Raw genomic sequence first — 14972 nt, forward strand, 5'->3', positions numbered from 1 at the left:
TGCCCAGTCCCAGTACAGACCCCACCAGGGTGGATGCGGGTCTCACCAGGAGGCCACGCAGCCCAGAGTGGAATCGTCTCGCTGCATTATACAGCTCAGGATCATAAAATAATGAAGCAGATAAATTTTATAATGCATAGCATTACACCGGGGTAGACAATAAAACGTGAAAGACAAATAACCAAGCACACACTATAATGAAGAGAAAGCCTCCAGTCTGAGACGTGCGGGTATGAATTATTGACTAAGGTTTTACACTCCCGAGGATGAGAGGAAGAATGTTTTCCATCACGGATTTGCATAATTCACTCATATAAACCTGGGCAGAATATAGAGTGCCATTTCACATCAGCAAGGCCGCCTTTGCATTGCAGATACCACAGATGATATTTTTTTACCCACAACCACCCCAATACTCAAACGAGTACAGTGGGGAGCCCCACACTCTGCTCACCACCCGATGGGCTGCAGCACTCAGTGTGGGCACATCCCAGTGCTGCCCGAGCAGCACAGTCAGGAATGGCCCTTGGGACAGCACAAGTCCCTTGGTGCCAGCAAGCACCCATAGGCCTGGCATGAAGCTGCCTCCTCCTGTCCCCATGTTCTGCAGCAGCGCTTCTTGCTGTGAGGGGTGGCTGTAACTTCGCCACAGCCCTGGCGCTGCCTCGGTGCCATGCAGCGGGACAGTCACAGTGTGCACCACACAGGGGACATGGGCTGGGGGGCCAGGGCAGCCTGGATAAGCAGGTAAAAATGTAATGCATAAACAAACAGCACTGCTGAGTCCCGCAGTAATATATGGTAATGACGATCCGCAAAGGCAACACACACTGTTATAATGGGACACAAGAGGCTCTAATGAGCTACGACTTCTCGGCTTTCTGTGGCAATGTAATTCAATTAACAGCTAAGGCAACCTTTCCTCCCTAGCTGCTGGTGTTTGAGGGGTGCAGGGCAGGCACCCACATGGCTGGGACAGAGTGATGCCCAGTGTGGTGCCCACTGGCAGTGCCCCATGGCAATCCTGCCTTGAGAGGAGCCGGCCGCCCATAAACAAAGAGCAGGGATGCTGGGACAGTGCTTGGACACACAGTCCAGGGCATGGCAAACCAAGAGCTACAAGAAACAGAGCAAGGCTTCTGGCTCTGCCCCATCCTGTCTTAAGCTGTGTGCACATCTTCCTTCAGCCCCAGTGCCTCTGCCTGCCTGCAGCCTGATGCCAGGGCTATGCCCGGGAGAGGGGCAGGCACGGGCACAGGGGGCTGCTCCCCTGCGTTCAGCCTTCCTCTAGCCTAGGCTGGAGGCCGGTGCGGTGCAGAGGGTGCGCATGGCCACAGAGGCCAAAGGGGCAGGACAGGGCTGCAGCAGCCGTGGAGGCACCAGCCCCTTCCTGGTGAGCAGCGGCCCCGGGAGAGGAGCTCCGTTTCAGGCTCTGCTTTGCTGAAACGCACTTATTGATGTTTGATTAAAAGCAGCTCCTTGGATGTAAACATATCAACTTCTCTCAATTGCCGGGGTCCCAGGAGAGCAGCACGCAGTCCAGAGCAGGGGAAGCAGCAGAACAAGCCATAAGAAAACTCCAACCAGCCATGCAGACAGCACAGACCGGGGTGCAGAGGCAGCACCTCTTGCCCTCCGGAACTGGACACATGCCCTGCAGCAGCTCTGCTGCTAAAGAGGGACAGCATCGCTTGAGACTGACCACAAGACCCTCCGAGGGCTGCACCTCCGGGTGCAGGGACATCAGCAACACTGGTTCCTGGCTGCCAGAGCCAGGTCAGTGCTGCCGTGCAGACAGGCTCCCCTCAAGCAGAGCTTGCATCCAATGCTTTCTGTCCTCCCCCGTGCCCAGCCCGCTCCGTTGCCCTGCCAATGCCTCTTCCATGTTAACAAGGCCCTGACAAGGGGCTGGTCCCACTTGCTGGGCAGAGATAAGCCTGGCTACAAAGAGAGTCACCAGCTCGCTCTGACATCCTGCATTGAGCTGGGGCACGAGCTGCTTTGCAGCCCGGCAGTGACAACTGAATGAGAACAGTGACAAGGGTGACAAGGGCTGTGCCTCCCTCGCCCCCCTCTTTCTTGTTTGGAGCTGGCTCTGTGATGTTAATTTGATTGCACCCATTTCAGCTTCCTTTCTACACTGATTAGCTGAGTTCCACCTGAAGCATGAGATTAATTCAAATTGCATGGAAGCAATCAGTTATGCTCTTGCTGTACAGCAGCGAACCTCCAAACACGGCTGTGCCTATGACACGTGGGCAGTTGCCCTTCTTCCAGGACCCCAGCCAGACCCGCTCACCCAGCATCATGGCACCAGGGAGGATGGGTTAGTGGATCCCCCTCTCCGAGCACTGCCACCGCTCCAGCAGCCCCGCACAGCCTGGATGTGACCCTCTCTATCCCACATGCTCTGCTCTCGACACCCGGCGAGGCATGCAGCCATGTGCTAAACGGCATTTATCACGCACCGGTGGTCTCCTCACCTGCGCCCAGCCCAGCAAGCTGTGCCCCTGGGTTCACATTCCAATCCTCCAGCATTCACTGCCTTCCAGGCTCCATTGAGTTTCTTTCCAAAGCTGCCTGCACCCAGACATAAGCCTGAGTGTGGGCACCCAGGGAAACCCCACGGGCTGGACCAAAGCAAGCATTTTGGGCTGGGGCACTGAGGATTACACTCCTGGAGTGGTACAACCAAAGCTGGGCAGCTTTCCTTACCCATCACCCGACAAAAGCAGCTCCTCCTGGCACTGGTGTGGCTGCCAGTGTTCAGCAAGGACTGCACTCGTCTGATGTATGACCTGGCTGTCTCGGCTTGCCCCCTGCAGCCCGTCACTGTGGTATCAGGGCAGGGGACGTGCAGATCCAGGCTGGCTGCTCCCCTCTCCCCTGCTGACCACCAGCACCCGTTGTTTGGGCTCTGATTAACTTCCATTTAACTCTGTCCGCAGTGGCATGGCTTTCCAGGAAAGCCAGCACTGATCTTGCTTTAATTGGCCTGACATTTCACTAAACAAACAAAAATCCCAAACTGAAACAAACCAAAGAGCCCCATATAATGCTTAATTGGCTGTGGCGCTTTGTCTACCTATTCATCCAACCTTGTTCAAAGGCGGTGAGGGCTCCAGGAAATGTAAAAGCACATGCATAATAAGGTTACGTGCTATTCAAGTCAGCAAGCAACCTGTCCTGGGATGCAATTACAGTGGATAGCAGGGACAAGGCAACAGTTCAGGCTCGAGACTTCTGCACGCTCACTCGGGATTAATCGCCTTGACTTTGTACCTGCGCCTCATTGAAGTGCGTTGTTTGAAGTCGCTCGTTTTGATTCATCAGTCGGTGGGATAAATTACACAGCTAATGGGGAGGGGAGCAGACACCCGGGGAAGCAGGAGGGGATAGGCACTGAGAGAAACACCAGAGAACACAGCACTTGGCTCCGCTCTGGAGACACACAGGAGCTGACCAAGAGCAAATGCGACAGGCTGGTCCACCCTTCATCACCTCCTTTTTGAGGTCTGAATGCTCACAGCACCAACAATCAAAATAAATAGAGAGGAGCTGGGGATTATGCATTCCGCTGGTAGCAGCAGGAGAGGAATCCAATAATAAGCGCAGCTTAAACATGGTGTCTAGCAACACTTGCCAGCCCATCCCTGTCAGAGTAGCTCAGCTATTTCCTCTCCTCCTGGATGATGTAGATTGATTGCTCAGTTTTATTAAAGACAAAGTGTGTTTAATACTGAAAGGGAAGCAGGTCCCTGGAGGAGCAGAATCAATGCCCTCCCCTGGCCGCGCATCGATCGCGGGGATGCACGGTCTGAGGCCAGAGCCAGGCTGGTGCAGCAGGAACCCTCGGCATGGCTCTGCTGACAAACACACACCCCACAGCCACAGCCACCTTCACCGGCCCGCTCTGCTCCCCCCAGCACCACCTGGGCTACTTACTCTTCACGGTGAGAAACATGGACTTGCTGATGTCTGTGCCCACACCGTTGCTGGCCTGGCAGAGGTAGTAGCCGATGTCCTCCTCCAGCACGTGGCGGATGAGCAGGGAGCTGTTGGGCAGGATCTGGATGCGGCCCGTGAGGGGTATGGGGTGGTACTGCTGGGGATTGCCACTTCCTACGAGGGGACACAGAGCACTAGTGAGGCACCGTGCTGAATGGTGCGGTCCCCACCCGCAGCTACCGTGTCTCAACCCTACCTTTTGCGTGTTTCCACATGACTTTCGGAGGTGGGTAACCATCAACAGAGCAATTCAGCACCCCAGCTTTTCCGTAAATGCCATCTTGGTTGTTGGGTTGGACCACAAAACGGGGAGGCACTAATTGGAGAGAAAAGATGGTCACTGTAGCAAAATCCCCATCAGTGCCATGCAGCTCCTCCCTGCCTGTGTGCACACGGGCTCAGCCCTGCTCCTCACCCTTCCCGCCTGCTTCTGTTCCACTCCTGCAGAGAACAGCTTTATCTCCTTCTACCCTTACTACTTATCTCTGCCTCCTACCCTGCTGCCTGTCCCTCACTGTCCACCCTCTGTAGCAGCAGTGTCAGGACCGGGCTGGGCTGTGCATGGCTGGATGCATCCCATGGCACTCACCCCGCACGATGAGCTGCCGCTCCCGGCTGACCGTGGCAGCGTCGTTGCTGGCGATGCAGGTGTAGTTGCCGTTGTGCTTGAGGGACACGCTGGAGATCTGCAGGGAGCTCATGAACTCCTTGCTCTCGATGGTGACTCCGGAGCCGGAGAGGATGACGTGCCCGTCCTTCCTCCAAGTGATGTGGATGGGCATGTCCCCGGAGGAGACCACACAGGGGATGTACAGGAGCTGCCCGATGGAGGCTGGTGGGAACTCAAAGGGCTGGATCAGCGGTGGGACTGTCGAGGGGAGAGGCAGAGCACACTGGAGAGCCCATCTGGGGACAGGCTGCAGCAGCGCTTGGGGGAGATGCTGCCCAGAAATTAAGGCAGAGAACAGCAGAAGACTTCTCCCACCTGGCAGAGCCACCATGCTAAGAGCAGGATGGAGAAACACCGCCCTGTGGAGCAGAGCAGAGCAGGCCCTGTTCTGGGGAAGCCCCAGCCACCCCCCTGCGCGTGCCAGCCGAAATTCCGCCTCAGCATTTATCTGCTTGCGGAAAAGCAATTATTAGATGGATGCTTTTCTTAAAGGCACCGGATTCAGAACCAGCCATTATCTTTCTGATAACTTAATTAGGTAACCGCAGCATCTCTGGCAATGTGGGAGGGGGAAGAAAGCGGAGAGAGGGAGACAATTAGCTTAACAAGGCTCAGCACCTGGAAGATGAGATCCTCTTTCCGCAGTCTCCATAATTAAATTAGCAGGCTGCCAATTGTCCCTTCAGCAGACATGAGCTGCCCTCTCGTCAAGGCAGAGGAGCAGCTCCCTGCCCAGCCCTGGGCTCCCATCTCCACACCATGCCCAGCCCAGTGCATCGCAAAGGTCTCTGCTTCAGGGCTCTGCCTGGCCCCAGCCTGGCCAGGTAGCCCCTGCACCTTCTCCAGCTACAGTAACGTGACTCAAGCTGCTGGAGACATGGAGCCAGAGCTGCCTGTTTTCCATAATTAATGACTAATTAATTGGGAATGCACTGCAGTCTATTGCAGAGCGGGGATGGGCTTGCGGATGCGTGCCTCTCCAAACACGCCCCACCGGCCACTTTCCTGCCACCAGCAAAAGGACAGGCTCCCTTGACAGAAGAGCTCTCCCTGCTCGAGCTCCCCACAACTGGAGCTTGCAACTCTCCTTCCCAGTTCATTTCCCATTGCAACTCTTTTCTCCAATGCTTCCAGGCCTCTCTCTGCAGGTGTACCTACAGCAGGAGTTGGCCATATATAGCCCAGGACAACATACAAGGGTCTCCCAGCCCAGCCAGGCACAGCAGCTCTGGAGGGGAGCCTCTGCCTTCCCATGGGGTGAAGCATCACCCCAATGGTGCCCCAGCACTGCTGGCTGCAGAGCATGGCTGGTGTCAGCACCATGGTCCCTGAACTGCTGCAGTCACCCAAGCAGAGCAGCATCTAAACCAGGGCAGGAGTGCCCCTCAGTGCAAGATGGGGAGCAAGGCTGGGGGCTGCTGCACATCCCCACTCCCGAGGGAGCAGCACTGGAGGGGAGCTGTAAAGCTTTTACTATCACGTGCTCGGAAAGACCTGCATAACTCACTTGTGGCAGTTACTGTGGTCGCAAGCACTTGTGGCAATAAAAGCTTTACAGTGCTCCACACCACCCTGTGCTCCTCACGCTGTGCAGTTACATTTATTCACTCTGCTCTGACTCTCTTCTAGGGCTTTGCAATTCTTTTCCACAGGCCTTTTACCTGCTGGATGAAGCAAACAAGGAATGGAGCAAGCAGGGACAGGTGTATATCTCAGGCAGCCATGGAATGAAGACCCGTAGACCCTCTCTCCACACCAGCGCTGCCTGTCCCATTCACCCCAGGAGAAGACCAGCATTTACACAGCTCTGGCCTCTTTTCAAGCCCTGAGGCTCCCACATAGGAGGCGACTTTGTATAAAGTGAGGAAAGCAGGGCTGGCTGTGCCCTGCACTGCAGACCCGAGAGGAGAGAAGTCCTCCCCACACTGCCTTAGGTTATTCGCAGTCTACTCTTCCCTTTGCAAAGCCTTGGAGAAGAGCATTAGCTAATCAAGGGGTAGCATCTATAATCAGCTTGATGCGCTCTCTTGCTAACCTGATTCCTAATAAGAAAATGGTGGATGGGAGGGGAAGGAGGGGGATCAGTGTAAAATCCAGTCCATAAATACCCTGCTGGGTGAGACAGAGAAAGGCAATTGGCCAGCTCCGGCCCCAGCGCGGCTCTGTTTGTCTAAATGATTTACTGCAAACACCGCGCTGGTGACGGGCAGGGACGACCCGACAACTCTGAGCACAGGAGATATGGAGCTAGGCACACATGCAGCACAATCTCAGCGAGTCACTGGGAGGGAATGCATCCGGCTCAATTCATTAGGACTGATAGCTCCCTCAATGGGGCTGAATAATTGATGGCCTGGAGAAGCTTTTAAGATGTTCTGTGTGCTCGGAAGACCGAGAGTATTCTATTTTAAAAAGCTAACGCACACAGAAAAACATGGGTGAAGGTGATCCAAGCAAAGGTTAGATGTTTTAATACGCTGTGTTTACACCGTAAATCCTTGCTCCGTCGCTTGTAGCAGGAAATGGATACAGCATGACTTGGGGAAGCTGCCGGTGTAGGCAGCACCAGGTACCTGCTCCACAGGAGCTGAGCCAGCTCCCCAGGGATGCTGCAGTGGAGCTGAGCTCCCATTGGCACAGTGTCTGCAGAGCACAGCCACTGCCCGGCCACGGAGTCCCCTGTACAATGTTGTCTGCCTCCATCCCATAGCAGAGATGTCTCCAACACAACTTGGTTAGTCTCTCCATCTGACCCAGGGAAAGCCTCTCCAGCTGCTTACCTTTCACTGTGACATGGACGCTCTGGCTGATGGAGAGCTGGGGCTGGATCAGCACGCTGCACAGATACTCTCCTTCATCCATGCCTTTCTGGACGTCCATCAGCTTAAGAGTCCCGTTTTCAAAGACCACTTGGCGGTGGTTATCGGGCAGCAGCAGAGAGTCCTTGTACCACTTGATGGAGTAATACGGGTACCCGATCACCCTGCAGTTGATGAAAGTGTCCCTACCCGCTACCGCTGTTATGTTCTTCATTGCTCGGATGCTCGGGGGACCTACATATTGGGGAGGAAGGAAGAGGCAGGCTAGGTTAATTCCGAAGGGCAGTTTGGTTGCATGCAGATCTGCTGCTATTTCAGATGAGCCTCACAGGCGAAGGAGGTAACCAGAACAGTTGGGACCCAGCCTGGTTTTGGGCGAGGAGCAGGCACAGGCTCCTCTCTGAGCATGTGTGGAGAAAGCCGCTCATCGGCTAGATGTGATAGCTATCACACATGCCTACAGCAGTGCAGCTATGAATGGTGGCTGTGGTCCTCCACCAGCTCCTTTAGCAGTGCCTGCAGCCAGAAGGACTGCAGAAGGGCTGGAGAGCGCTCCCCCATCCACAGCCACACTCTGCCTCGCTTAGAAGGAAGCTGCCTGCTTGTGTCAAACATCCTTGACAAGAGCTGCTCGGGGAACCTGACTTCCATTGGGAAATGTATTTCACCTCCCCTAAAACACACCCCTCTCAGCCTCCCACTGGCAAACTGAGTGTCGCTGAAAAGCCAGACAGTCACCACGTTCTGGCTGGCTCCCGTGCTGGCAGGATGCTGCAGGTGAGTAATTTCAACAAGAGGTTTCATGCATCAATAATTACATTGTTCTCCCAGCCACTGCATAAAATAGCAGACTAATCTAAAGCTTAACCCTATCTTGACTCCTCGTCCTAAGGGCAGAGCAGGATAACGGCTTAACAGACACTCAGGATAAGCTGATGGATGGTGATTCTCATACTGGGACGTGTTAAGAAGAGCAGGAAAAAAGAAATTAGCATCTCGCTCTGTAACTGTCTCTTGGGCCTGTCTGAGGGACTTGCTCCATTCCAGGGCAAAAAAAGCCTGTATCTTATCTAGTGACAGCCCGTCAAGAGCCGAGAGAGAGGAAAAAGGGAGACAAGGCAACATCCTCACTGAAAAGGCTGCTCTGGCTTTTCATTGCTGAGGGGTGAACTTGCTCCAAATTTAGCAGTAAACGGCAGCAAAATCCAGACTCTCCTGGGATCTCAGCCAAAAAGCTACTAGATCCATTTCAAACCTGAGACCCAGCAAACACAACCCTTCACCCCTCTTTCTCAGTAGGCAAATAAACATTACCTTGCCTCTGTCTGGCTCCCACCTGTAAGCTTGGAAGCTTTAATTGGTGATTATGAATGGGCAGGGGCTTATAGCATAGCCCGTGCCTGAAAGCACTCCCTGTAACACACCACGGAACACGCTTCAGCCATAATAACACGGTGATTAACGCGGCCATGGCTTTTAGCAGACAAAGAAAACACAGACATGACAAATCAAAGCTCATTTTCCACGATTTCACGTGCTGCCTCATCATCGTTTGTCATGTAGATCCCTGTGCCGGTGGGCACGTTCCCTGCCAGGGAGCCGGGCATGGGAGAGCACGGGAGAACAAGGATGCTTCTGTGCCTACGATGGCCTTCTCCATGCACATGGTTCCTTGGGGAGGTGTTTGATGACCCCTTGGCAGGGGCTCCCAATGGGGATAGTGCTGCCTTTTTGCCCCTGCAAAGCCAAGCTCTGGCTTTCCAAAGTCACCAAGTGCTTTGCACTTCAATTCCTGGCTTTAAGCATCAGGGAAGCTCAACGTTGTGGGCAGGCGTGTGAGCAAATGGGGATCAGGGAATGGGATTGGGGCAGCCAGGGAGACCCCCCACAGCTGGGAAGAAGATGAAGAGGTGAGGAGGAGCCATCGGCTGGGGAACAGAACACAACCAAAAGCCCAGTACAAGTCCTATTCTGATATTTAAAAGTAGACAGGCACCTCTTACGTTTATTCGCGCTTGGTATTCGGCGCTGCCCACCGAGTTCCGCGCGGTGCACCGGTACACGCCGCCGTCCTTGATCTGCGGGCTCGTCACGTTCATGTGGCTGACCGTGGTGCCGTCCGACATGGTGTACTGGTTGGTGCGGTGCCCGCTGTCCCGCGGGATGGGCTCGTCGTCCAGCGCCCAGGTCACGGTCGGCGGCGGGGCCCCCTTGGCGGCGCACATCAGGGAGAACTGCTCCCCGGGGTTGACCACCTTCTCGCTGAAGGAGGAGACGATGCGGGGGGTCCCATCTGGGGGGTACCCAGCGGGATGGGGGTCAGGGAGCGGCAGGCACCGGCAGCAGAGTCACCCGGCATCGAGCTCCCGCCTGGAGAGGAGCTCTGCATCCCTGCCAAGCATCCCTGCGGCAGGGGGATGCTGAGGGGCACATCCCTTGTCCGGACACCCAGTGATGTGCATCAGAGAGGGGACACCTGCCTGGCCCAGGGGCTGGGCATGGGCAACTGAACTCTTATTCTGGTCCTTCCCCATCCTGGCTGTGCTGCATCCCTGAGTTGCTTGCAGAGGGCATGCACAGCCCAGGAAGGAGGCTGGGAGCAGTCTGGCCTCAAGATCCACCCCCCCCCCGCAGGTCTCACTGCCCTCCAGCCATGCACAAAGCATCCTGCTGCACCTTGGGAATGTGGTGGCTTGGAGAGGGATCAAGGAAAGCCCTCCCTACGCCCCGAGGAAGCCAGCTCACCCTCCAGCATGATGATGGAAAAGTCCTGTGCTGTCTGGGACTTGCGGGTGGCAAAGCACTGGTAGGCTCCAGAGTGGCTCTTCTGCGCCGCTGTGATGAGGAGGGTCTCGTTGCTGATGCCCCGGATGGAGATGTAGTCATCCACCACCACGAGGTCCGTGTTGCGGTACCAGCGGATGATGTACTCGGGGGACCCGCTGAGGGCACAAGAGAGGATGACGGTGCTGCCGATGCCTGTTTTGAGCTTCTTTGGTGTGAGGGTCACACGCAGAGGGTCTGTGCGAGAAAGGGCGAGAGCAGGCGAGGCGTTGGTGATGGTGCCTCACCATTCCTGTGCCTCTCTGCCTTTCCTGCCCTGGAAGCACCAGCCTATGTAAAATGTCACTGCACACAAGGCAGGTGGCCCCCACACTGTCCTTGCTGCTGACAGCCCAGCTTTTAGTGCCAGCCCCAGGCCCCTGGCAGAGCACACACTGATGGGGAGGTGGCAGGACGGGTGGAAGAGGATGTAGTTGGTGTGATGGGGACAGCATTGAGCTGGGGACATGCCAGGGTGGGTCCCAGCATGCTGAGGTGCCCAGCCAGTGGTGTGCTCGCAACAGCGCTGCTCCAGGTAAGGCAGACACAGTGCATGCTGGTTCCAGCAGCTCTGGTACCTCCAGGATCCCAGTGACAGAAGGAACCCCCAGGAACAAAGCACATGATGAATACTTGGCCTGCCCAGATGGTGTTTACTGTTTGGCTGCAGCTTCTTTTATGTAAATCAACAAAACAAAGCGCAGAGGCACCTGATGTAAAACCAACATCACCATCCAGCAATTTACATCCCCCAGCACTGCTCTGAATATTCCTGAGGCCCCTCACCCTGCCCCGACTGAAGCAGTAAATCAGGGGACAGGACATCTGCAGCCCTGCTGCTGCAGCATGACAAGCCTCCTGCAAGTGCTCTCAGCACCACATCACACACGCTGCATCGCTTCCAGCGCACAACACTGAAACACAAGGCTCGTAATTTCTGTGCCTCTATAAAACCTTTAAGGCTTTATAAAGGTTTAAGAAGGCTGAGGACAGAAGCCTCCCCACCGGCTCTCACCTATGACCGTGAGGGTCCCCGTGACCTCTGCGGACCCGAAGGTGTTGGTCACCTCGCAGATGTAGGTCCCGCTGTCCTCCACGCGCAGGTCGCTGATGCTCAGCCCCGTGATGCGCTTGGTCCAGCGGCCGTCGGTGGGGAGCGGGCGCCCGTCCTTGATCCACCGGACAGCCGGGTTGGGGTATCCCGAGGCGATGCAGGGCAGCTCCACCGGCCGGCCCGCCCTCACCTCCCTGGACTGGAAGCTGTCTAGCATCGTGGGGATGGACTCCGCTGGGTCTGGGTTCAGAGAGGAAACAGGCTCACATGGCGAAAAGGAGGCGGCCAGGCTTGTCCCCAAAGGACAGGAAAGCCCCTGGCATGGTGAGACTGGTACCACCATGCCCCAGCTGCAAGAAAGAGGCTCGCCCCATCCCCATCAGCCAGTGGCTCTGCTGGGCAGGAGCGCAGGATGCCAGCCACATCCTCACTGGGCGCGGGGTGACCTGTCCCAACTGGGACAGCCAGCACAGCCCTTGGGAGCCAGGGCTGGTAGGTGGGAAAATGCATCTTGCTAGCTGATGGGATGAATAAACTCAGCACCGGAGGAATTACTCAAGGTGACACCTAATTGGTGCAAAATACACAAATTCTGTGGCACATTTCAAAATTTACAAGCAGAGGGGCCCATCAGGCAGCTGGGAAAGGAGAAAATTAATCACCAAGTCTCAGGCGTGAAATTAAATTCCAGGGGAAAGAAACCTCTTTCATTACTCCCAAACAGAAGTGAAACACTGTGACGTGTCAGTAATGACAGCAACCAGGAGGGGACTGGGACAGATTGAATATGCATGGAGAGGGGATGGTACACCCGGTGGCTGCCTGGGCTCCTTGGAGCAGGGCATGTGGAAGGGACATGAGACCCTTGGGTCTCTAAGAGGCACGGGCAAGGTCAGGGAAGCCCCAGCCCAGCCTGGACCCCTTCCCTACCCTCTGTGGGGTTAATTTGAGGAGCTAATGTGGAAGCCACAGCCTGTGCACCCGAGGACAGCAAAAGCATATGGCAGGAAGCAGGCGCGCTGCAGCTGAGTAGCTGCGAGTCGGGCGAACTCCCTCCTGAGCGGAGTAATTTGGGCAGTGAGCGGAGCCGGGAGCGCCCCGGGACACCCGGCACTCGGGACTGCACTGCCTGCGCTGCAGTATCGCTTGCATGTTCGTCACATCGCGTCAGGCTGCTCACATCGCGGGCTGTCACATCGCATCGCATCGCACCCCATCGCCTCTCGCTCGGGGTGCCGCGCAGCGCTGCCACGGCCAGCACTAGGGGACTGCGTGCTCCGGGGTACATGTGAAACAGCACAAACCCCTGTGTAGCCCTAATGGGACCTCCTACCCTCCCACTGGGATGTCCTCCTGCTGCAGGGATGGGAGGTAGCGATGCCATCACTCCCTCCTGCACCCAAGGCAGATGGCACAGGGTGGGCAGGCAGAGAGCGCGCACGCAGGCAGGGACAGACACCTTGAGCTGCATCAGGCCTGCAGGCAGGGCTCCCCTTGCCAGCATCACCCGCAGCCACGTGCTCACCTGAGACCGAGAGCCTGGCTCCATTGCTCTGCCGCGTCTCCCCGCTGTACTTGTGCTTGGTGATACACCTGTAGGTGGACAAGGCATCTTCCTTCTGCACGTCCGATATGTACAAACCTCCATAAGAAGTAATAAAAAACCTATTTTCTGGAGACACAAAGGGAGGAGGAGAAGGGTGAATGGGCCAGCCCTGACCCAGCGCTTGACACCTCAGACTCGTGTGTGCACCAGCAGCCCCTGCTTATGGGCATAGCCCACTGCCCGCCAGCACTCATCCTGCAGCAAATGCACCTAACCCAGGCACAGAGATGGGCTTGGGGTGTCCTTACACACCCCTTCCATGGCTGGGATTCAGCAATGAGCTGTGGCCATGGAGCCACAGCAACACTGTGACTGCAGAGGATGAGGAGGAGAGCGCGCAGCACGATGCTCCAGCAGAATGATGCTCCACCACCATGCTGCATAGCAACGCCACAATTAAAAGTGAGTCCATCCCGCTGAGTTAATAATTAGCTTAACTTACTTAGAAGCATGTGAAAACAAATAAGGGCTTCAGCTGGTATGTGAGCACTGGGAGGAGGATGCAGGAAAGCAGGCAGGGCAGCACAGCCCTGGAGCAGCCCCCTCTGGGCAGCAAGTTTTGGAGCCTGGCACACACTAGAGCACATGGAGAAAGAACCCTTGGATTTGCTCACAAAGCCAGCCTGACCCTTATAATCCATCATGAATAAGAGCAGTAATTAACATGAATGGAAAGAGCTGCACTATGGCACAACAGGATGGCTACACAAAGAGCAGGGTAGGCAGAGAGGGTGAAGATAGGGGTCACCTGCCCCACTGCCAATGTCAACAGTGACAGCAAGCCTTCAAACCCAGCTGCTTTGGGACCTCTGGGGTTTGTTCCAGCACTAGCCACCACTGAGCCTCAGCTGGGACCGGGAAGTCCATCTGGGAAGTTGCCAGCCAAACCACCCCATACCCAACACAGCAAATGCAGAGAGGCAGAAGTAGAGCTGAACATTCGGAGTGGAAACCTTTAAACCTATCCTTTAAATCAGCAATGGCTGCAGACAGCTCCCTCAAGTCCTGCACCATGCCTGGGAAACCAGCATCTCATTAATAAAGCCAGGCAATGTGTTTTTCTTCCAGCACCTTCTGGAAGGATACTCATGATTTAGGTGGAGGAAAGTGCCATGGTCAAACCCGTAAGGGCAGGAGAAGCACGAATGCAATACAGGGCTAGAGACACTCACTCCTAGAGCAGCCTAGCTCCAGGGAGAGGACCGCAGCAGCCTTTCTGTGTAAGCACTTGAGGTGAGAGACTGGCAGAAAACAGGGCTCTTCACCCAGGGAGCACATCCTCAGCACGAGCCAAGGCAGTGGCAGCCCTGAGCTCTGCTGGCACTACCCCACTCCAGCTGCAGCTTAGCTAGATGTGTGTGCTTGACACTAATTGCTTGATATGAGAGTATTAGGGACCTGAAACAGCAAAGAAATGGCAATGTAGCCTAGCTGCTGTTAGCAGGAGACAGGTTCTCCCTGGGAGCAGCGGGAATGCAATGCTGTGGTGGCCTTCCCCACGCCTCGCATGAGCTGCAACCCGCACACCTCCACAGCATCGCAGTGCCTGCATCTCCAGCCCTGCTTAGAGGGGCCAGGGCCCCCCAGCCAAAACCTCAGACATGGTTTTGCCTCCACACTTCAGCACAGCGACAGTGGCATGCACACCACGCCAGTACACAACTGGGAGCGGATGCTCTGTGGTGCATCTCATGCTCCATGCCACCAGCCGAAGACACCGAGGGATTAGTGCAAACCTCTGTAAGAGGGAAGGGGGCAGCGCTCCTGCAAGTGCATTGAGATAACATGCAAATCAATCATTAATGTTTCGTCTCCCATCAAACCAGTAAGAGAAGAGCATTGGCTGCACTGGAATTTGGGGGAGCAGGTTTCCATGGTAGCAGGAGCTGTGTATTTTGCAAAGTCCTCAGCAACCCCAACTGGCCTCACATAAACACACACGTCAGTGCACAGTTAACCACAGCTCCACTTGCAGACATGCTGTGCTCCTCC

At 55.6% G+C, this 14972-nt stretch overlaps 1 protein-coding gene across 5 annotated transcripts in view; it reads right to left on the reverse strand.

The window, feature by feature from the left end:
* The window catches only part of DSCAML1 (DS cell adhesion molecule like 1), a 105548-nt gene that overhangs the window by 19297 nt on the left and 71279 nt on the right, over positions 1-14972 (reverse strand). For 2 of the 5 annotated variants that reach the window (XM_030505681.1, XM_030505680.1), the window contains exons 4-11: positions 12900-13046; positions 11336-11614; positions 10243-10518; positions 9494-9790; positions 7459-7731; positions 4598-4876; positions 4205-4324; positions 3946-4122 (exon numbers count right to left, since the gene is read on the reverse strand). In XM_030505681.1, the coding sequence (XP_030361541.1) occupies positions 3946-4122; positions 4205-4324; positions 4598-4876; positions 7459-7731; positions 9494-9790; positions 10243-10518; positions 11336-11614; positions 12900-13046 (1848 nt within the window). Of the gene's footprint in view, positions 1-3945; positions 4123-4204; positions 4325-4597; positions 4877-7458; positions 7732-9493; positions 9791-10242; positions 10519-11335; positions 11615-12899; positions 13047-14972 lie in introns of those variants that run through there. The other 3 variants (XR_003994297.1, XM_030505682.1, XM_030505683.1) reach the window with 3 other exon arrangements.

This window comes from Strigops habroptila, chromosome 17, assembly GCF_004027225.2.
Source record: "Strigops habroptila isolate Jane chromosome 17, bStrHab1.2.pri, whole genome shotgun sequence".
In the NCBI taxonomy this organism is placed as follows: domain Eukaryota; kingdom Metazoa; phylum Chordata; class Aves; order Psittaciformes; family Psittacidae; genus Strigops; species Strigops habroptila.